General features: G+C 41.8%; 1 protein-coding gene across 1 annotated transcript in view; it reads left to right on the top strand.

Annotated features, from left to right (window-relative positions):
• Nucleotides 1-23,913, top strand: part of tgfb2 (transforming growth factor, beta 2) — a 41,186-nt gene that overhangs the window by 7,372 nt on the left and 9,901 nt on the right. Inside the window, exon 2 of the mRNA XM_030072906.1 lies at nucleotides 22,129-22,292. Coding sequence (XP_029928766.1) covers nucleotides 22,129-22,292 — 164 coding nt within the window. The remainder of the gene's footprint in view (nucleotides 1-22,128; nucleotides 22,293-23,913) is intronic.

The following is a 23,913-nucleotide window of genomic DNA, read 5'->3' as shown; positions in this document are numbered from 1 at the left end:
GTAAATGCAGCAAAAGATGACACTCCCACTATTTAAGGGGTTGATAAATAAATAAATAAATAAATAAATATTTCTAATGCCACCTTTTGGTTTTCTATTCAATGCTTTACTCATGTACCACAATAATAGAATGTTTTTGAGTTAAAATATCCTCATTTGGGGGTTTTCCAAGCAAATACTGATATATGTGATCGTTTGGTATTAAATCAGCATATATATTTCTGCCACCCCTTAAAGTCTCCATGCCACCCTCTTGCCACCCCATGAATATTTGTCTAGATCCGCCCCTGATGTGCCTGCTGTTATGGAAGCAGCACATTTTCATGAACTCCTCTCCAAGTCGAACATGTCTCAGCCGTGCGTTCTGTCAGTGCCCTGAAACGGGCTCTATCCAGGCAGAGGGCTCGGGTGAGATGGGAAATCCGCACATGCTCTTTCCTCCCTGGGAGGACGCCAAGAACCCACGGCTACTGCTCATCCTCCTCTTGAAACACAAACAGAGACATTGCTCTGTTATTTTCAACAGCCATGTCCTTTGTTGCTGCAGGTTAGCAAGATAATGCTAATTGGATAGCTGGAAAATTGCTGTCTAACTTTCTGCTGCATCGCAGGAAGAATGATGCGACACATCCTTTGACCTCCTGACCTTGGCTGCTAGTCATGCTCACAGGTGTGCTCTGTGCTTGTGATCCGTTTGTTTCTTGGGAGGATTTTCTTTTGGACTATAGCCTTTGGATATACAGTATCTGCTCTAAAAAGGCCAAGGCAAAACTCAACTGGTTAGTGTTGGGCTTTATAGTTGAGTCCACCCATTTTTGAGGAGATTAAAGCACTATTTTCTTGTTATTTTCCTGTTTGAAATGGAAAGTAGATCAGGCATGTCACTTCTGCAGGTAACTTACATGAGGAAACAGGAAGCAGTCTGATTGTTCCTTCACAAATAACTGTAATTACACAGGAAAAAATGCGTACCAGGACCAGAATCTTTTTTATTTGCTCAAAGTGTTTTGTCAGCTGTGTTACCATGCTCCAAAGTGAATGGAGAGATATAAATACACTATTGTGGATTAGCAGCACGGGGGAGCACGGTGCAACAATAACACACTCATATAACACACATCCCAACACTCAACCAAGCTTCAATTTTGCTTAATGTAAATACGTACATTTTGAGTGTTGTAAAGGTCAAAGGTCATGGTTAAAGTTTATGACAATGATATACCTTCTACTTCTTTATCAGCCCTACATTTGTCAGTAATTTGAAGTGATTTTTCTCCGTTTACCCTCTGATGCAGTTACTGTTCTTTTCCTTTGTAGGACAGATATGTGTGCCTGCATGGCGTACCCCTGTCTGCCTCAGCTATAAAAGAGCCAGTCTCATGGTCTGGGCTGGTTGACACAATGTTTCCCTGTTTGCATGCCTGGTAGAAGAGCTGAGTGTACATAATTGCCTCTTTGGCGTGGCCTGTCTGCCCTCCAGGTTATTGTATGTCTCTGGTGTGCTATAGAGTTCCCTGGTTTCCCCAGCAGCCTGTGAACACACTGACCCCAGTGTGTGCTGCCTTCTGCTCTTATAGGTCTTTACTCCCCCCTCAACAGTATGTTGAAACTATGTGATGTATTCATGTTGCAACTACAAAAAGATGTCACAATTTGGCCTACTATATGAATGGTGTATGTATCTTTTTCACTTTATTTATTCAGGGAAAGTTAACTGAAATCTAGGTTGTTTGTGCAAGCAGCTTAGTATGACCTATAGTTATGTTTAAAGTCAATCATCCACTACTGTTTGTGTAAATAACAATAATGTGGTGTGACAAAATCCACACTGGGAGGTAGGTGGGGCGGTGGATGGGTCACCCCCATTAGAGAGTGGATACCTGACCGGAGCCCACTGGAACCCCTCAGGACCCGTCGGGACCTGATGGGTTGTGCGGCTTCGAACAAAAATTTATAAATTATATTCAGGTTTGGGTTGGGTTCAGTCACACAGTTATTTTAGTGAAACTCTAGTGTAAAATAAATAAAAAAGATGGACCTACTGTCTGTTCTGGGTAACTTCCTATATGGAGCTGGAGTTTACGTGATGACCCTGAAGGCAACACGTAGGCTATTTCAGGCGGTAAATGTAACCTTGTGATGGAGGACAAGCAAAATCTGGGGCTTGAGTCGGGATCAGACACAAAAAAAAGAATGTCAGGTTGGGGTCGGGCTCGGTTGCTGTGCTCTCGGGCTCAGGTTGGGTTCAGACAAAAATCTACAGCCCGATCTGCACTCTAACTTCTATACAAGACCTCCAAGCTGGATAGTGAAGTTCCAGCGTGAAGCAAGTCCGGTGTTTGTTTCTTGCTGTTTTGTTTCATTCGTTTCTGTGTGCTCATTATTGTCACCATGACGACAAAGATCCTTAACCTCAACCGTACCCTAAACTTAACCAACTTTTTTGGTGCCTAAACGTAACCAAACTGTGACTGTTTTGACACATGTGCACCGCAGCTTGTGTGATTTCTCCTGCCACTGGAAGGGGGCGCTAACTTAGAAAATGCTGCTGTTGGTCGAAGTGAAAATTCACTTGAAACAAGTGAAAATTTGCTTGTTTCATTGGCAAAATTTGCCAGTGGAAAAAGTGAAAATTCACTTGAAATAAGTGAAAATTAGCTAGAAACAAGAAACAAATTTTGCCAATGAAACAAGCAAATATTCACTTGAAACAAGAGACAATTGTCTATAAACAAGTTACTTCTGAGGCGATCATGTCTTATTTTAAGTGTAATGAGATATTTTGACTAGTAATAAGACATTTTTGACTTGAAATAAGACAAATAATCTTGGTAAGATTTTGAGTTTTTGCAGTGTGGAGGACTTGTCGAAGTTCTGCATTGGTTCAGCCACAGATTTGGAGAAAATAACTCATCTATGCTGCAACTGCAATAGAATCGTCCAATACAAGTTTATGTTTCATGCAAAGAAAAATCTGAGTTCCAAAAATTTGAGGGAGCACGTGCGCTCACTGATGGAGAGTGTTATTCATTCACTTTCCCCGCTCACATTTTCCCAGCCAGTGTGGGGATTTGAACCGTGCAAGCCTGCCTCGAGGCCACTACCACACCATCTACAGAACACTATTGTACTCAGTTTGTATAACATGTCAGGGTGCATGTTTTGCTCAGAGCATCATTCACACTCTAGCATATATTCCCGACGTTATCACACATTCTGCGAGATTTAAGCAGACCTTGATCTTTGCAGAATCTGTCAAAGTAGCAGAGCTCTGAAGTGGACGGCGGAGCACACAGCCTCACAGTGGGAGCTGTCCTTGAAAACAGACAAGCTACCCAGCAGGGCCGAACAGACTCCCGACTGTTTCGTTTAGTCGCTGATAAAACTTGCTCTTTCACCGTGAATGTTTATCTTTAATGATATGTGGCATCTGATTTGCTCGGGTGTTTGGTTTGGAGCCGCGCTGGAAACACGTGTACACACGCGCGCACGCATTGGAGCGCCGATCTACCATCAGCACATCTGACACTGACACGGAGCGCCCACCACTGTAAATCACCTGTCAAAACTCTATTAGGAGAATGTTTGGCGAGCATTTCAAACATCATTAAAGAGAGGTCATCTGTTATGGGGAGTGAACGCGGTGAGCCGAAGATTTACTTGTTATTTACAAAGTAAATGTGGACCACATGCTGCATTCTGATTTATTTAGTAATCTGAATTCAAAGGCACTAATTAGCTCACCGTCAGGCAACAGTTCACCACATAACACTTGGAACATTTTTTTAACATCAGGCATTTGTGTTGGCAAAATCACATGAAAAACTTTATGTGAGTGCTTTCTAACTGTTTGGATCCGGAGTGTTTTGTGGTGCCGTTTGCTCTCAAATAGGCACGGATCCGAACACACAAACAACCTGATAAAAATATATGAGATCAGTTGAACGTTCACAAGTGTGAGAGCTTGGGATCTGAGAGCTTAGCAAACTGTCCGTTCAGGCGTTTATCTGCTTCCCAAAGGTGAGCCGTGGCACCGGGAAGAGACATTCCTGTGGTGAGGAAAGGCTGAGGGGGCGTAAGAAAGAAGCTCTTGTTTGGCACGAGTTGCAGAGGTACAGAGCGGGCCTCTAATCAGGCCTTTAAAGTGTCTGCAGGAAGGATGTGTCACTTTTTTAATAGGAAGCAGAAAGCATTAGGCTGCAAGGAGTAGCTCACTTTATATGGAAATTTAATGCCCTGTGTCTGCAAGCATGTGTGTATATTTGTGTAAAACCCTTTGGACGGGTGGGATTGGACAGGACTTGGTGTGTTTTGAAATGAATGTGTAGGTATGAGCACCGTGCGCTTTGTTAGTTTGTATTGTGAACAGTTGTGTTTGTGTGTTCTGATGTGGCAGCTTGTTGAAAGCCCAGTGTGTGTGTGTGTGTGTGTGTTGTGCAGCCTCTGGTGCCTGCATGTGTGATGGATAGTGTTTAGTTAGTCTAAGTGAAACCTCTGGCCTATCTCCCCTGCACCTCTGTAAATAAACCGGGTCGTGTGGCGGCTGTTGGTTTGTGAAGGGAGTCTTGTAAAAACAGCCAAACACATGAACACAAACACGGCCCGCCAATCAGGCACGTTTCAGCGCCGGGGCTCAGAGCTCGCCGCCGCGATTGTGCGATGCAGATGACTTCACTCGAGCTGCTCGCGGTACCTTCACCAGCTGGCCACCAGCCCTCTGTCACCGGTGCAGGATGCTTTTCATTCTTGAACATTTATTGGTTCCCAAACCTGTCATCACATACAACATCTGCTATTTAGTGGACGCACTGAGCCCACATACAGTGCTCTGAATAATTCAGGTAACTTGGGTGAAAATATGAGTGCAAAGAACTCAACTCTACAACAGTGTGTATGGGTGTAAGAACGTAAAAAATTACAAATAGTGAATAAAAGTCTCCACGCCGTGACTTTAGAATTTAGAATATATTTTCAGAGTGCATGGATGTTTTTAGCAGAGCCCTTCTCAGCATGATTCATACATGTCAAACAACACCACACCATGTTGCAGGAGTCTGTAATTACAGCCTTTGGCAATTCACTTACAGTGCATTAAATGAGCACCCTAGTAGGGGTGGAAGACTGATATGAATGTATTGCATAAAAAGCGATAAAAAAGAATAATATAAGACGAAGAAATTCAAGATTACTTTGAGTGAAACAAACCACTGAAAAAGGTTCAACTATTGCAGGCAAGGCAATACACCTCCCAACAAGGGGAACTATACAAAGCTCAATGGCCTGCCTTGCCTCCACAAAGTGCATTAAAAGCCATTAAAACACACCTCAGGTGGCCATCCTGCCCATGGCCTGGCTAGCTGCCAACAATAAACAAGGACACACAGTGTCATGGATGCGACGCACCCTCTCGATGGCCTCTCTCTTCATTACCTCCATGCAACACCGACTAGTGATGCTGGCATCACCGAGATCAGTACACCAGACTGAGCCAGACCAAGTGTCAGCAGAACTTTCAGTGCGATACAGTTCTCTGTTAAAATGTCAGCAAAACGAGCAGGGGCATAAATAAGTAACAGGTAGAAGATAGCTGATAACTGAATGACTGGCTGCCCTCCAAAACCTGACCGGCACACACTGGTTTTGCCAGCCTGACCCTATTTTCATGCTCTGGATCCCTCCTTTTGTCCTCATGATTATAAACCAAAATAAAGTCCCTCAAGGACTCTTTTTTGGTGTCTGATATGTTGTAAAAGAACTGACGCTGATGCTGCATCACTGAGCTGATTAAATATCTAATTTTAATAATACTAAATAACATTTTCCTGTCATTTTTTTATTTTATATTTTTGCAAATTTGCATTTCTATTTTTATTTTTATTATTTATTATTTTTTCTGTGTGCAAATATTCTGAAGTTCTAGAGTTTTTTTTATGATTCATCTTTTCAATTTTCTTGATACGTATGTGTTTACAACTTATTTTATTATTTTATTATTATTATTATTATTATTATTTTTTTTTTTTTTAAATATTTTTTTTTTCTTTAATGAATTTCTTTTTAACTAATGTTCTGGTTGTTGATGAACTGGTGACTTCCCTTTTTTTTTTTTTTTTCTTAGTTGCCAAAGAATCTGCACAGGTTTTAAAGGGTTTTGTTTAGATGTCATACCTGAACCTTGACAAATCGTGGTGAGATTAAACCAAACAGAGGAAAATGTGAAAACGAGCCTTCACACATTTTCTGCCTTCTAACAATCTCCACTGAATTAAATTACAGTGAAATTAAAATGAAGTGAAATTAAACTTTTATTTTAAACTTTTTTTTTTTTTTTATTGGAAGCCCCTCAAGGACCCCTGGGGACCCCTGGACTCCACTACACTGCTGTAGCTTAATCATGATCAGATTGTGATATGATTACCATCACAATGCCCCCCCACCCCCTACTCCAAATGGAGGGCACCCATAGTTATCCATGGTCCCGTGACTTTTGCCCACAGCTCCTACAGATGCTAGAGTAAAGAGTAGTTATTTAGGGAGGGATATGTTTTGAATACTATGTTTGTTTCTCTATTACTATTCTTTTAATTACTGAGAGTGCCCGATCATTCATCATGAATGGTTCCACAGGTGGCCAGTTCCTAATGCAGTGCCAGTGGAGAGCCTAAAACGTTTGCATTGCAGTGGACGATTCAGTTCTTCCATCAAAACATACTCAAATAAGAGCAATATTCTTGGTGTCAAAAAGCCCTCAAAAGGTACAATAACACAAAAAAGCTGCTCAGCCACAGTGACGAGAGTAAACCTTCTTACCCTTGTGTTTTGACTCAGTTTATGCCGTTGTCACCATGATCAATCCTGCATTTTTCAGCGTAGCCATATGGGAATTACAGTCACGGTGTTGTTACTGCGTTGCTGCAAACAGACTGCATGGCAACTGACCATTAGTCTTTTACTTCGGTGAAGTGCCAACCTTCAGCTGCAAAGGTAGCAGCCCGGGACTGTTGTTTTTTTGTCTCTGATTCTGAACGAGGATCGTTGCGATTCAGTCATCCTCCGTGATGGAGTGATCAGAGAGAGAAACCAGCTGGAGGGAGGGCTGCAACGGCTGAAAACATAAGACCTCGGGGTATTCGCCTGAGTGACAGACCTCACCGCAGGGTTGTTGTTGAGAGCCCGGTTTCTGTTCACTTACGCAAGACCTGGACGTTGCTGCCATTTGAACTGCACAGCCACTGTGGCCAAGCGGTATTGCGTAACAGAGGGAGAGAAAGAGAGCGATTGAGTGAGAGAGCAAAAAGAATAACAACTTCTCCTCCAGCACTTTCTGTATTGTTTACAGCAACGGCACAAGTCCTGTGTAAGATGATAGTCTTAACAGGAGTGTAAAGCGAAGGGGAGTGAGATGATTGGCCGATGTGAACGCCACGCAGGTTTGGCTGCTTCAGCTCAGATGGTGGATGTGAGGTTGGACGGCGTTTTTGGCAGCCTCGCTCCCTCAGCCTGGTGTTATGTAACAGCATGGTCAAGTAGAACCTGGCGTAATTGTGGTCACGACGGTGTGTGTCATTCAGCGAGTAATGAGGCAAGGTTTGTCTGCGCTGTTGCTACTCTGCATGTGCACACACCGTGCATGTGGCTGAGTCACAGTGCGTCCGTCTCCGCCGCTGCCTCGCTGTCTAATTGCCTTGTTGCCATACAGCAAAAAAGTGGAAATGAGCCATCGCAGCAGGCATTTGACAGACTTCAACTTATAGGAGGTGGCCAAGTTCAACATCCACCGCAACAAGCACGGCACTTTCACAGTATGCTGTTACGGCACAATAAAAGTTCCTATTAAAAGAGATTTGGGAAGCTGTTTTGAACCGATACCAAGAAGATTTTTTGGTCATGATGCAAGTAACAGCTATGGATGTCTCAACTTTCATTTTGGTGCTGTATTTATATGGGTTTTCATCATCGGCGCAGGCCATCACATCAACATCGATTTGATGTCAGTTTTATTTATTTTTGCTTTTTGTCCAGTCAGAGAAGAAGGTGTGAACTGGTTTATTTATGACAACAAAGAGACTTGAGTGTCAGCGGTTTACAAAACTTTATTAATACCCCAAGGGGAAGTACATTTGCCACCTGACAAGAAATACATAAACACTCATCACACACATTAAAAATAGTTAAATACAATCAGAGACATGACATGATTATTAGCAGGAAAAGGCATCCCATCTAAAGCATCAGTCATTTATAGACTGCAACATCAAACCAGATGCAATCCAGGTTAAGTACAATTTACATTTCCCAGAAGCTACTGCTAATGTTCATTAAGGTATTTAAAGAAATTAACTGCAGCTGGAACAACTGCTAGGTCTGTGCTGGAAGAGGTTTTGCTTCAACAATGTGATTGTCAGTGGAGTGCTAAACCCAAAATCCAATGGACATATTCAAAAAATGTGAAAAGGTAGCACATCCCAAGTTTTTAAGCCAAGGAGCACAAAATATACATTTGACCCGTGTGTGTGGCTTACATCACACTAGGAAGACGTTTCCTCCTTAACTTGAAAATTTGGGATGTGCCACCTTTTCACATTTTTTGAATACGCCTCTTAAGTCTCTCTTACCTCTTTTTGACCAGAAGAGCTCTGGCTCTAGAACCAGTTCCACTCGCACTCTTGGAACCAAGGTACTGACTAACACACCTGTTGCACCAGTTTGGAGTGGAACCATTTCAGATCGCTGGGTCCCTGGCCACTGACTCCAGCACTGCTGTGTCTGAATTCAACTCAGTCTGCTGTTTGCTGCTTTAGGACCCAGCACACCGTCAAGGAGTTCATAATCCTGCCCCATATCAGCCCGTCCAGCACCAAGTTTCACCAAGTCCTTTTCTAGGGTCTCTGTACTCCTTCAGTTCTTTAACTTGTTGATAATTTGATCCTGGGCTCTAACAAACTCAGCCTTCACCCGCTCTTCAGCATTTTCAAGACACTTTTTGTAGCACTCCCTTCCATCTTTCCTTGAAATCAAGGAGATGTCCAAATTGAAAGGAATAATTTTATTTCCTCAGCAGATCACGGTTCTTTCTTCAATTTCCCTGCTGTCTCTGTCTGTCCCTGTACAATAATGCACGATCATGCTTGTTGTCATCTCGGTTCCCACTTCATCTCCAAAATATTTTTTGGTTCCAACTATTCAGCTTCTGAACCAATTTATTTTTGGTTGAACTGCTCAGAGTGGGTCACAGTCAGGTTAGCAGACCTGAACTGAACCAGCTGCATGTTGGTTGAAAAGGCCTGTCTGTAGAACATCACTGGGACATCACTTTTAAAAGCATCATAAATACAATGTAAAGAGTGGCCTGTAATGTAGAGTGGTCTAGAAAGAAGATAATCTGTATAAGACCTAGATTATACTGCACTGCAAAAATGCAAAATCTTACCAAGATTATTTGTCTTATTTCAAGTCAAAAATGTCTTATTTCTAGTCAAAAATCTCATTACACTTAAAATAAGACATGATCACCTCAGAAGTAACTTGTTTTTAGACAATTGTCTCTTGTTTCAAGTGAAAATTTGCTTGAAACAAGTGAAAATTTGCTTGTTTCATTGGCAAAATTTGTTTCTTGTTTCTAGCTAATTTTCACTTATTTCAAGTGAATTTTCACTTTTTCTACTGGCAAATTTTGCCAATGAAACAAGCAAATTTTTACTTGATTCAAGCGAATTTTCACTTGAAACAAGTGAAAATTGTCTAAAAACAATTTACTTCTGAGGTGATCCTGTCTTATTTTAAGTGTTATGAGATATTTTGACTAGAAATAAGACGTTTTTGACTTGAAATAAGACAAATAATCTTGGTAAGATTTTGAGTTTTTGCCGTGTGCACTGCAAAAACTCAAAATCTTACCAAGATTATTTGTCTTATTTCAAGTCAAAAATGTCTTATTTCTAGTCAAAATATCTCATTACACTTAAAATAAGACATGATCACCTCAGAGGTAACTTGTTTTTAGACATTTGTCTCTTGTTTCAAGTGAAAATTTGCTTGAAACAAGTGAAAATTTGCTTGTTTCATTGGCAAAATTTGTTTCTTGTTTCTAGCTAATTTTCACTTATTTCAAGTGAATTTTCGCTTTTTCCACTGGCAAATTTTGCCAATGAAACAAGCAAATTTTCACTTGTTTCAAGTGAATTTTCACTTGAAACAAGTGAAAATTGTCTAAAAACAATTTACCTCTGAGGTGATCATGTCTTATTTTAAGTGTAATGAGATATTTTGACTAGAAATAAGACATTTTGACTTGAAATAAGACAAATAATCTTGGTAAGATTTTGCGTTTTTGCAGTGTGTATATTATCAGTCAGTCAGCTCTACTAGGGAAAGTAGCTCTTGGCTGTTGAAAAGAATCGGCAGAAGTCATATTAAAATAACTGGAAACTGACTCAAGAAATTTAGGTCATGGCCCAACAGTGATATAGCCAGCAGCTATATAAGATCACTGATGTTGTCTTTACTTCAGATTTGGCACCGTCCTAACACAGGGTTTCAGCCCGTCACACCAACATCTGTCTATTCATATTGTTTGTTTGGATTTGTCTGCCGGGTGCCCCCCTCCTTACTTCACTGATCATGTCCCATCCCAGCATGCATGTGGTCTCTATAAACACGCATAAGACCATGTGCATGTGCATATCTGTGCTTCTGTTTGGGTGTTTTTATTCATGCCTGAGTGATTGCGATGTACATAAGTGCAAAAAAGAGTGCGCTTGCGTGTGCACATGTGCATCTGTGCTCTGTATATGTGTGTTTATCTGTTGCTGGGAATTGGGCCTTTGGAGACTGACAGGCCGTGGTGGATGGGGCTTCAAAGCGCCGGGTATTTTAGTTCCCAGGGATTATGTGCAGAGTTGTTTTCAATTTGCTATTGGCAGGTGAGCGGCTGGGCGGAGGCGTCTGCAGGGAACCAGACAGGCGGGAGCTCTCTTCCGTCTCACATTCCCCTGCTCTAGATCCTCTTCTTTTCTCCTCTCTGTCCCCTCTTATTCTCTGACTTTTCTTTTATTCTCTTACGCCCAACACTCGCCGCCCCCGCCGCCGTCCCCTCGCTGTTTCCTTCATTTCCTCTTTGGCCGCTGTGCGTCTGTTGCCGTCCACTCCTATCTCTTGCGCTCTTCATCATTCTTTCGTTCCTTCTCCTCTGCTTTGTCACTGTCGCTCTCTCAACTTGTCTGGGTTTCCTTTCCCATAAATCACCTTCATGGTTTCAGCTTCGGCGATGATGTGCCGTTACCACAGTGAGAATCATCCCTTCCTCCCAGATCAGTTTTCTATTAAGATTGTTTCCCTCTTTTGTCTTTTTCAGCCGTACGCACGCTCACCTTGTGTCCTAGCATTTGTCGCTGTGTGTGCTAATGCCTCTCTTTCTTCAGCTCTGCACCTCCTCAGCTCTCCACTATCCTTCTAATGCCCCATGAAAGAGAGCAGACTCTCCCTCCACAGATGAACCTCAGGGGGAATCCGAGTGCATGTCTTGCAGAAGTGAGAAATACTCAAAAGTAGGTCAAATACTTTTCCCTCAAGTCAGTCGCAGCATTTCATCCCTGCAAACCAATATTTGGTCCCTGTTTCCATTTTCAAATGGCAAATGTGATTCCGAAGTAGTAAACAGTTGCATCCGGTAATTTTACAAAGTAATAAATCAGATATTTTGGGAATTTGCACAAACAGAAATAATCATTGCACTGTTCCTGCAGTGAGAAAAAAAAAGAATATCTCCTCGTAAAATATATACCGCTTAATGTTATGTTTTATTAAAGCCACATGTAATATCATAAAGGTCTCCACGGTAACTGAAATGTTTTAATATTACACAAAACACCCCGTAATATCACCTTGTGTGTGTGTGTGTGTGTGTCTGTGAGAGAGAGATGATTATGGTGATGATGAAGGTGCCAGGGCCACTACCACTTCTGAGAGACACGTGTGTACATGTGGATTTGCTCATGCCAGTACATCTGCGAAAACAGTCGCAGCTGAATTCGTAACAGCTTGGGATCACAGTGTAATTAGTTCACAGCAAATGTTTTCGTTTAGACCGAGCGTCTCCCCCTGCCAGTTCAATCTATTATTGTTCAACTCGCGGCTGTGGCTGAATAATATGGCTTTCACCTGTTCGGGCCATGGCAGAGCTAGATTGAGGTTTGGAAAATAAAATGTGAAATGGCAAGAATCCTTTCATTGCCTAGCAAGAACAGTTGAAGTCAAAGTGTGGCAGCGTGCGTTGCCTCATTCCTCCCAAACCGACTCCAAATTAAACAGTTTTGGCTTAAATTGTTTCCCTCTGTCTCAGAGGTCAGATGTTTGCCCGCTGCAGGTGTCTCGCTCGTCCTCAGCCAAGACTATAACGACCCTTTCATGTTGCAACCTCCAACCCCCGGATGGTGTGTAAAGCAACTCTGTAAAGCAGAGGCCGGCCGCAGCTGAATCATTACATCTTTTCCTCACAAACCGTGTCCTGCAGCATGGAGTCCAGCTCCGCTCGTGTGAGAGTGGAAAGACTACAGAGTTTGGTCAGCTGCGGCCTGCAGTTAAGACCCCCTAAACTCAGGAAGTGTATTTATGGGCGGCGGGGGTCAGATGGTTGCTGGGAGGGGTGGTGTTGGCACATGGTCTTCTTCCACTGTTGTTTAGATAGTAGCAGCCGTCATGAGGTCATGACCTCAGCTCCACAAACTTGCCACATTATGATTAGTTACAATTACACTCTTAAAGGACCATACCAGTGATTTTGCATGTTTAGCTTTATATCTACAAAATGAATGTACTTCAACATTCTGCTGATCTTGTCCTGAAGCAAGCAGTCATATTTTAGTATTTGTTACCTTTTATTCAGCCACTGGTTTCCACTCATTTCACTACAATATAAAAAAACTTTCAGAGACTTCAAACTTTCTTCACAGCAGCATTCCATCACTGTAATAACGTTATCCACATTAGTTTTCCTAAAAGCAGCAGCACTGTTGTGTTTTGATGACATGAAATTGTGCAGAATGAACCACCAGAAAATAGTCCCCTGGGAAATGTTTGCTTTCCACAGCCAGTTATCAGTTCTGTGGTTTATGAATGGGGATGATTTTGTTTTCCACAGAAGCAGAACATTATAAGGTGAGTGTTCAACCTAAAATTCGAATTTGAAAATGAAGGGATTTTGATTATGTGCTGTGAAATCTTTAGTACCTCCAAATGACTTGCAAAATGGTTTGTTGTCATGTAAAATGTGGGTAAATAAATGGATGAGACATTAAAAATTACTGGTATGCTCCTTTAAGATGTAAAGTACGTAGCCACATCCAGTGTTGGGCAGTAGCGGCGTTACAAGTTTAACTTAATTTGTCAGTAGCGTGGTCGTAACGTTGCTGCTTTCTAAATCAAATAGCTTTTTAGTAGTGAAACTATTTTACTGATCAAATAGCGCAGTAGCGTCCACAGAAGCTACATTTTCCCAGGTATTTCTAAACCTTAAATGCAGCAGAGCTTTGCTGCGGTTTGAAATCTAACCGGGAGCAGCGAGTGACGTCACGCTGCTCCTGGACCTGTAGGTGCAGCTGACAGACGGACTCCTTTGTCCGTCACATACCTGTGCTAACTGTCTGCTGTACATGAGCACACAGGTGATGAAGATGACAGAGGAGGAGGAAGATGACGATGTTGTAAGACATCTCTCTCTCTCTCTCTCTCTCTCTCACGCACATACACACACACACACACACACACACCACGTTATTTTTTGCCAAGCTGTTACTGTTGGGAACACATTTCTTCTTTTGCTCCTGTGGTTTGAACCAACTTATTAAGTTTTAAGGTCATTTACACTTTGTCCTCCAAATGGGCCCTAATTTTAGTAGACATGCAAACACAGTTGCGCACGCACACACACACACACACACACACACACACACACACACTAACATATATCCACACCACCTGCTTTTTGTTCTTATGTGCAGCATGTGGTTTGTAGCAGTAAAAACACAGTTTCAACTATTGAACTGAACATTTTTTACCTGACTCTGTTTGCCTGACAGTTTTATTGATCACTAAGATAGCAGTGACTTGGAATGAAGTTGGTTCAATGTTAAAAAAAAAAAAAAAAAAAAAAAAAAAAGTAGCTTTGATGTAGTTAAGCTACATTTTGTCACTGTATTGTAGCTTAGCTTGCTGTATTTCTCTGGTGGGGAGCTTCAGTGTAGTGAAGCTTCATTTGATGTACAGTAACTGGTAGCTCAGCTCACTACATTTTCCAAAGAGCTTGCCCAACACTGGTCACATCCACCTTGAATAGGCACTGTGATGCATCAAGAAATGAAAATGGCTTAGAGGAAGGCACTCAGCTGTTCCATGGATGAAGCTGCGCTAACAGTGATAGTTCACAGTGAAGAGACTCAGAGACATGTGGGTTGACATGTAACAAGTGATTTGACCTCTGGATACAGTTATATGGTATGAAAATGTGCTGCCTCAACCACCAGGACAGCCTACATGGCAGTAACATAAATCAAAGTAATGGGTCAAGCTAGAGCGAACGATACTCTCTGTGAATAATATGCTTCAGGGACTGTAATACATCTGCTCTGGCAAAGTGCTACAATCAATATCCGTGCTGCCTCAGTGCTCTCAAAACTTTGAGGTGTTTCGGTTAAATCTGATCCCTGTTTTTGCCTGTTGAACGATGACTCATCACAGTCACTCTGAAGCAACAAAGATCTCTTTGCTGGATTCACAGTAAGGAAGAAAGCCATTCTTAGGCTTCAGTTTAATCCCAGTTTCTTTGTACATCACCACTGGAAAACGAGTAAAGCTAAATCTGCAGCAGATCCAGAGTAGACAGACATCACTCCATTTATGAGGCAGTTGCTAGGAAAGTCGGTTCCAAGGATACCTAGGGGCATCCATGAAAGGGTTTTAGTGATCCTTGCAGGGGTTCCGGGGGTCTTTGAGGAGGTTCAAATGGTATTTGGGGGGGATTCCAGTGATCTGTAAGGGGGTTCAGGACTTCTTGAGGGGGTTTCAGGGTTTCTTGAAGAGGTTACACTGATTTCTGAGAGAGTTCCAGGGGTTACTGAGCAGGTTTCAGGGGTCCTTGAAGGGGTTCCAGGACTTCTTGAGGAGGTTCCAGGAGTTTTGGAGGAGGATCCACAGGTCACAGAGTGCCATTGGTAATATCAGAGTGTTTCCTTTCACTAATATTTAATTCACTAGGAAATATCCCAATTAGCAGAAATGTAAGAATGACTTTTCTAATCTAAGAAGTAAGTGTGGACAGTTATACAATTTAACACTGTATTAGCAACGAAGATCTTCCCATAAGGGCCCCTCAGAATCAGTCCTATGCAATGGAGCTCCACAGCACAATGTGTACCTCATTTGGGGGCCTTCTAATTTTAAAATGATTATTATTAGTGTGGCATCATAATACAAACTTTAGAATTATGTGTATGCGTTATGTGTTCTGATTCAGTAGGTGAATTATGAATGAGTTTCTTTGTTCATCACCTTTTTTTTTTTTTTTTTTTTTTTTCAAAAAGAAAAAGTTAATCTGAGAAAATAGTGACAGGTTAGCCGGAGGTCCAGCACTCAAAGCGGTACTAACTCTGTCATTGGAGAGCGGAAGAGGCTCATGAAGCCAATCGTTTCTGCTGACAAAGCCTCTACTCACAGGCTATGCAGGCCAGAGAGCAGAGCGCAGCCAAGCCCAGCTCTCTAAGCCCTCTCTCCTCAGGAAGGAAGCCTGTGTTTGATGGATCCTGAGACAGGTTTCCTCCTCCGCCTATGAACTCTGAGGTCCTCCAGTCAGGAAGACGTTTGAGGTTTTATTATTTGAAATGGAATTGTCACTGACAGATGTGCCCCACTTCGCTCCTGGCTCGCTTATTTAAACTCTTCGTGATTTTTGCAAATGCCCTCCTGTGTCAAGGTCAGGTGAATGACACAAAGCATATTAGACCTTGAAAGATTTAGTGAGAAAATACTGAGAAAGTTTAACTTTTAGATGACATTGCACAAAATTACGCAACTGTTTGCACTGTGGCTAAGGAGGTAATAACAGACAGTGAAACTGATAATCAGTCATCTTCTTTACCCATTCCCTCTTGGTGCTCTCTTCTAGAGAGGAAAATGAGAGTGAAATTAAAGTATTGCTTGTTTATGCCAGTGTATGTTGACTGTACTTTGGGAACTACTTTCAGAGATGCCTTCTGTTGAGTGATAGAGAGGCTCAATGTACAACAACCTACAATATATACAGTATATATATCTATATCTACATATATCTATATATAGATATATATACACCACATTTAGCTATCTAGCTGATAAAAGTTCTCATTTTGTCACTTTTGACAATCTGCTAGTTTACTGGCATTCAACACAGTGTATGTTAAAGTGCTCCCATGAAGCCAGTGATGTCCCAGGGCCACACGGATGATTTCAGTGTGTCGGTTGTCATCACTCAGCTGAATTCACCAACGGGACAATCTCCCCCAAACCCACTCTATTCCTTTAAAGTACAACAGTGTTTTGTCCACACTGCACATGCTTTAGTGTTTTGCCATTGGCATGTGATGTAATGGGAGTGATGAGTAATGAAGTGACTGATTAGAGGGATCAGGCGCTGTGTGTCCACTGTGTGTGACAGCTCCCATGTGACATCAGCTTTCCTCTGGGAGGGAGGAAAGAGGCCTTCGTCTGCTTTCTGAGAGCACAGCACCCGCAAGTGTGTATGTGTGTGTATGGATGTGACATCACTTGCCTCACTCATGTCTTAGTTCCTTGACTGCGACAGGGTGATGCACGTGCACACACACACACACACACACACACACAGAGACCACAGCGGCGCCAGTTGTGGTAGATCATTTTCATGTCAAGTTCATATAAATCAGTGGTAATGTGGTCTGACTCTGCTTTATGCTGCCGAACCTTCAGGCAGTTTAGCAGTGGTTTGCTTATGCCCCCTCCCAGAATTCCCCAGTGGACCTTACATTACTAGAATACACAAATGTATGTATGTATGTATGTATTTGATGACAGGCAGTCTGCTTACTACACTGTTTGTAAGTATATGTGTGTGTACTGAGTATAATCTGTAATACAGTAGCATGTGCCTGTCAGTCCATAAGGGTTAGGCCATATAAAGGGCAATAATTGAATATCACATATCATTATTCCTCATTGCATTATTTCTGAGTGACCTTTATAAATGATTGATCTACATTCTTCATTATAACTATCTTCTTTTTTGTATCTGGCTTTCATTTTTATGCTTAATATCAAAAGTATAGTTTGCTCAGATATCTGTTCTTAGGAGATCAGGAGCTGTGTATCACATAGACTGGCATTTGTGTCTCTTTTTTATTCTCTGACAAATATGTCGTTCTATTTTGTTATAATTTTTGTCAACAGAGGTTCAGTTTTGTTTAGGCTTCCTCTCGTTTTCATCCAGGGACTCACTGATGAATATTTTTAGTCATAGTTGTAGGCAACAACATGAACACTGCCAATTATCCAGTCAGTGTTGTCCACTTCTAATATGATGGAGGTGCATCCTTGACCACCAGTCAATATGATTATTGTTCTTATTATTACTGTTATTGTTCACTCATTGATTTGACTTTGCTCAGCTATGCGTGCAGCTCGCCTCACTCTGCTTTAAGGAGCTGCAAAGAGAGGCTTTTCCATCCTGATGGTGAGAAACATTGAACACTGCATAAATTTTCATGCCAAAAAAATGAAAAATAGTTATTAAACATTGGCACAAAATATCAGCTGTCCAAATATCAGTATCAGCCTTCAAGAAGGCAATTTTCGCGGAACCCAAGTACTGAGCTGTATTTGTGAATGCCCAGCACTTACACTGGTTGTGTGTGTGCATGTATGTGTGTGTGTGTGTGTGTGTCCACTGTCCACAGCGTGTATCGGCTGTAGCCCTCCCCTGAACCTCTGGTCAATGCAGCCAGTGTTGTGTTCCAGCACAGCAGACTCATTCATGAGGCTGTGCAGCAGTTTGTGTAAACACTCCGCCTTAAGCTGGCCCGCTGGGAGCTGGAAGTGTGACTTTCTCTGTTGACGGATGGGAAGGAAACGAGCAAGAGCATCGTTAGTCTTGGCTCATCTGCCTCTTCTGGTCGCACTGTGCACCGGTTAGTGTTGGCCACCGGTCGCCCACCAGAGAGCAGAAAGATTAGAAGGATAATAATCAAACATATTCATGCGTCTGGAATTTGATCAAAGAACTGCATTACAGTCTATTCAGGTTAACGGCTTCCCACAGGCAACCGGTGTAGCACTGAATTGGCTTGATGCTCGCCATCAGTATCCATTTCCTGATATGCCTTATAGACTGCAGGATTTTCATGAGGTCCTTTTTGAGATTCCTGCATTAATAACTTTTCTTTACCAGCTGATGCCCCATTACGGCTCCTGCTGATACTAGTTTTCACCACAATTGTAATGGAAGGTTGAATTTTTTTTCCATTTTCTCTATAATTATGCTATGTTTTCGACTCTTTTATGCTTTTATCTTCTGTAAGGTGACCTTGGGTGACATGAAAGGCGCCTCCAAATAAAATGTATTATTATTATTATTATTATTATTATTATTATTATTATTATTATAATTCAGATAGCTTGTGTAAGTGTTTGACTGGCTAGAGCAACATTCACTTTAAATTCCCTTGGCTCCTGATAAGGTAGGTCTTGTCAGCTGACATCTGCAGATGGTTTGATTTTGAGTCTTACGTTGAGTTCTAAGTGATAGTTCATCTATTTTTAAAAGCTTTACATCATTCAACTTCCCCCCTAGCTGTTATGTAGGACAGTAGTGGTGCTGTCTTCCTTTGATTGTTACAGGAAGTGCAGAAGTTCTGTTGATAACAGGAAAAAAAACAGTTAAACAGAAACAAGAGCAAAACTGCACTTTGTGTGCACTCAGTAGTCGTATGTGCAATGGAGTTTTGTAAAGTGATATTAAACCTGCTTTGAGTGGATTAAGGTGGTTATTTTTAAGACTGTTAGCATGGGGGAAGTCCAGCTCAATGGCAGGAGGCTAACAGTTAGCATTTGGAGCATCCAGCCAGTATCCAGCACTCAGTAACAATGAGAGGAAGATAGCACCACTACTGTCCTACAGAACAGCTGAGGTGGGGAGTGAAATAGCATCACATTTTTCAGAATGGGTGAACTGTCCCTTTAAAAATTGCATATTGTTTGTTGGACGTCTTTGTTGTACGTTATCGATGTAAATTTAGTATAGTTGCCTATTATTTCCAAAGGAAATTAGCTGCTGGCTTCTCAAAAAGTTGCAGTATATTTACTTCAGTCTCCATGTGCTGTGGGGGGACAGAGCTGCAGTGCGTGTGGAAAGTGCTGTGATCATCAGACGATTTTAGATTAGACAGATTCAGCACATTAACATGGTTCGCCATCAGTCACAGAGTTGCTCGATTTGCTGATATTAACTTTTTTTTTTTTTTTTTTTTTTTTTTTTAGAAATAAAGTCATCAGTGGCCTGAAAAGTCCCAAAATATAGCAACAAATGCAGCTAGTGGCCAGGTTGCCTTGCATCATTTTATACCTTGTGTTGATGGTCACGATGTTTCTAATTTTGACACGTTGCTCCATACAGATAGATAGACAGATAGACAGACAGAGAGGCAGACAGACAGACAGAGAGGCTGCAGATGGCTGTGCTGAAACACAACACCAGCAGAGGTATTTCATAGGTGGTTGTGAGAGTCCAGAGTGTTGGCTGGACAAACAGGGTCAGAGGTTGAATTAGACACAGTAAAGCCTTCCACCGGATTTGCTTGGCTGCAGCGTGTTTCCTCTGTCTCGTCGCTCAGAATCCACTCTTCTTTTCTGTCTTTCGCTCTCCTTTGCTCTTTGGTCCAAAAAGAGGTGAAACTGGCATCGAGACACCGGCATCAGCTGTTTTCGTCGCTCTCCAAACGGCTGAGGGATACTCGCTCTGTTTCTCTCTCCCTTTTTCCCTCTCACCGTTTTCCCTCTCGCGCTCGCAAATCAACTCAATTACCAAACTGTCATGGCTGTTAATCAGAAACACTGTCACCAGAGCCATATATACAAAATACACACTCTCAAAAACACAACAAACACCAGTTTATGTATTCAAACCATATTGAGGTCATAACTTACTTGGTTTGAAAATATGCACTACACCATAAATCTCTCTCTCTCTCCCTCTCTCTCTCTCTCTCTCTCTCTCTCTCAGCTGGTCTCAGTCCATCTGTCTTGATGGTTGCTGTGGTTGTATACTCTCTCTAAACAAACCACGGTGTCTTGCTAATCCTGGGCTTCTGCCTTACGTTACAGCCATCAATTTAAGACCTCCGGGCCTCCTAATGCACCGTGGTGTGGGACACTGTCAAACACTGCTCCACCGCACACATGGTTTCCAGTATTACGTTTTGCATGTGTGTGTGTGTGTGTGTGTGTGTGTGTGCGCGAGTCTGTCAGACATGGCAACACACATAGCTGTCAGTGCTGAGTGTGTCACCCCAGTCCTACAGTGTAAGCTTCTGTCAAACACTTTCACACACATGGTTCTTGGTAGTGTGTGAGGATGACTTGTGCTGCTGCTACTGTGCATGGCGCTCGCTTCCACACTAAACACACTGCGAGAGTGTGTGGTCATTAGGGACTGGCAAAGGCTGATAGCACTGGGAATGTTTTGGGTTAAAGTGCCGGTAACAGCTGATACACTTGGCGGTAATCTTCAATCTCTTTAAATTAGATTCTTTTTACTTGCAAGTAAACAATATTTTTCCTCTTAGGAAACTCCTGCAATTCCTGTATCATTCCGCTTATTCTGAGGAGTGCTAGCTGGGGGGCAGCACATAACAGTTGGGGAGGAACTTTTCAAACGGGGTGGACTATCACTTTAAAGTTTAAAAAGAGACAAATATTGTTACGATACATTGGTCTAACCCTAATGCCTGTGTGAGTACACAATATTTCAAATGAGGTCATTATTACCACAGCTTTGCTGGCAAACAGAGTGAAATCAGTGTCTTTGTGTGGCTCTGAAATGACTGTTTTCACTTCTTGCGGCGAGTTACAGAGAATCCCTTCTTTCTCCCTCTCTCACATGATCTGTGGTTCCAGGAGTGCTGTTACGATCAGTCAGTAACTTTAACGATAAGTAAATTCATTAATCTACTAAGCAAATGTTTGCTTATGGAATGCAAAGACCAAATGTATTTTTTCCCCTATCAAAGCTTTTGTTTTTAACATTTCAGATAGATAGATAGATAGATAGATACTTTATTCATCCCGAAGGAAATTCACAGTTTTCAGCAGTATCCACAGAGTACAAGATTAAGTAAATCAAAAATAAAGAATAAGTAAATCAAAAATAAAGAATAAAAGATGACCCTCGAGATCTAAAGATCTAAGTACCCAATGTGCAAAAAAACAATGTGCAAAAAAACCAATAAAACCAGTGTGCATCGATGTATACAATGTGCATAGATGAAGGCAATGTGCAAATTTACAGTATAAACAGATGATAAATACATAAATAGCACCCAGATGATAAATAGATGATAAAAAACCCAAAAAAACAGTGTGCATCGATGTATACAATGTGCATAGATGAGGGCAATGTGCAAATTTACAGTATAAACAGATGATAAATAAATAGCACCCAGATGATAAACAGATGATAAAAAAAGGTATAGTTGGACATATGACATAGAGTAGGCATGACAGTTTCTTGACATGAAGGGCCCAGGACCTTCAGATTTATGCTCATCTACTGTAATGTGCCCATAATAAAATACATGATAAAAGAAACCCCACAAAAGTGAAAAGATGAAAAGTAGAGGAAATAGACAATTTCTGCATAATAAAATCATTATTAACATGACTTGATCAAATTCATAGTGATGATCCATCAGTTGTGATCAGTCAACCTTTGCACTACCCATGTTTGGTTTGGTTTCAGCTGGTGATAAATTCAAAATCCATCCCTCTACGGCGTGATCGCTTCCTGTCTGTGTCTCTTTCTCTCCCATTTATGTATGTACCTGGAGATGAACCAGTCTCCTTCCTTTGTTTCAGATGTCATCAACCCTACCCAGTACAACCCGTACTTCAGGCGGCTGACGTTCGACGTGTCCTCCATGGAGAAGAACGCCTCAAACCTGGTGAAGGCAGAGCTCAGGATCTTCCGTCTCCAAAACACCAAGGCCCAAGTGTCTGAGCAGCGCATTGAGCTCTACCAGGCAAGTACCCTTTCACCTGGACCTGCATCACCTTAAAAAAAAAAAAAACATGGAGGAATTACCAATTGGAGTCATTCTATGGATTTCCTTTGAGTCCCATACCCTTGAATTGTGTCATAGTAGTGCTGTATCCCTTTGAAATTTCACCTCATTCACCACTGAAACACGGGGGAAAGGCAATGAGCAAATTGAATGAAAAAAAGAAAAATAATGAAAAAAAAATTGTATAAAATTAGTAAAAAGGTACATGAAAACTAGCAAAACATTAGTTAAAAATGACATGAGAATTGTATTTATTATTATAAATATGCATTTAAATTAAATTGCAAAAAATATGATAAAACTAACCCAGAAAGCAAAAAACAGTAAAATTACCACGTATTACCACAAAATTACAGACATCTGTGAAAACATTTTTTAAAAAATTAAAAATTGTAAGAAAATTACAACAACAACAATAAAAAAAAATGTAAAGAAAAAAATATTGTTCACAGGGTGAAATACAACATTTCAAAGTAAAAATCTGATCATTGACTCCAGGGACTCAAAGGGTTAAATGTACAGAGGAAGCAGCTGACAGACTTTAAAGGCAGAGTCAGCGATTCTAGAGAAAGATTGCTGATATTTGAAATCAACGAATTCGTCTCCTCATGGTTCGCCATCTGTTCGCTGTGTGTCCGCTGAAAAAAATTAAAAACGGTGTTCGTTCAGAGCCCTCGGACCGGGCCGCACCACACTATTCCAGCCAGTCAGCAACAGGGGGCGCTGGTGGTCGTGCACAGGACAAGGGGAAGGGTAGAGGGCAGGGAGATGGGGGGAAAGAGGCGTTTCAAATGAGAGGAACACTAAATCTGGCTGGTGATCTCTCCAAAATCACCGACTCCACCCTTTAAATGGTGATTTGTAACAGTGCCATTTTAATAAATCTTCTTATAGCTGCCCTCTATTAACAGATGATGTAACAGAGCAGTGATACAGCCCGTAGACGGCTCATAGAAGCTCTGAATACTCAGTGACTCGTAGCTTCTTCTCAGGAAAAATGTTCTGGCGTACTGGAGGTGATATGTTTTACATTTCCGACAACAGCAGCAGCGGTTTGAAATAAACAGAAGAGGAAGTGGATGGTTCGCATCAGCAGTGGCCGCCAGCGAGGCTGAACAGACCTACAGAAGCCCAGACTTCAGACTCCATGGAAAAAGACATTGCAGTAGGACTGAACACTGTCTGGGTGACAAAGGTGATCTCTGGGAGGGGCAGGTCCAAAATAACAATGACAGCAATGGCCGCTTGGCACTGACGATTGACACAGAATCAAAAAGACAAGGATTTTGAGGATTTACTACTTTAATGCACACTCAAACACAGACACAGAGCCAGTCAAAGATTAATAGTTCATGTGAGCAGTCGTGGTGGGTGCTGTGGATCGAATCTGTGTTATTTGTTAGTGTAAAAGAGTGAAGAATTCAGGCTAGAGATTTATCCCTGTAGTCGCCCCGGGCTGTCTGTCTGTCAGCCTGTCCGCACCAGCCAGTTCCCATGCTGTGTTTACATCCAGACCAGGGGATGACAGCTGGGCTAAACACAGCTCCAAACAGGGGGATTTTCTCACGCAAACACAACG

Source organism: Myripristis murdjan, chromosome 16 (genome assembly GCF_902150065.1).
Source record: "Myripristis murdjan chromosome 16, fMyrMur1.1, whole genome shotgun sequence".
NCBI lineage: Eukaryota > Metazoa > Chordata > Actinopteri > Holocentriformes > Holocentridae > Myripristis > Myripristis murdjan.
This window is presented reverse-complemented; position numbering and strand designations above follow the sequence as displayed.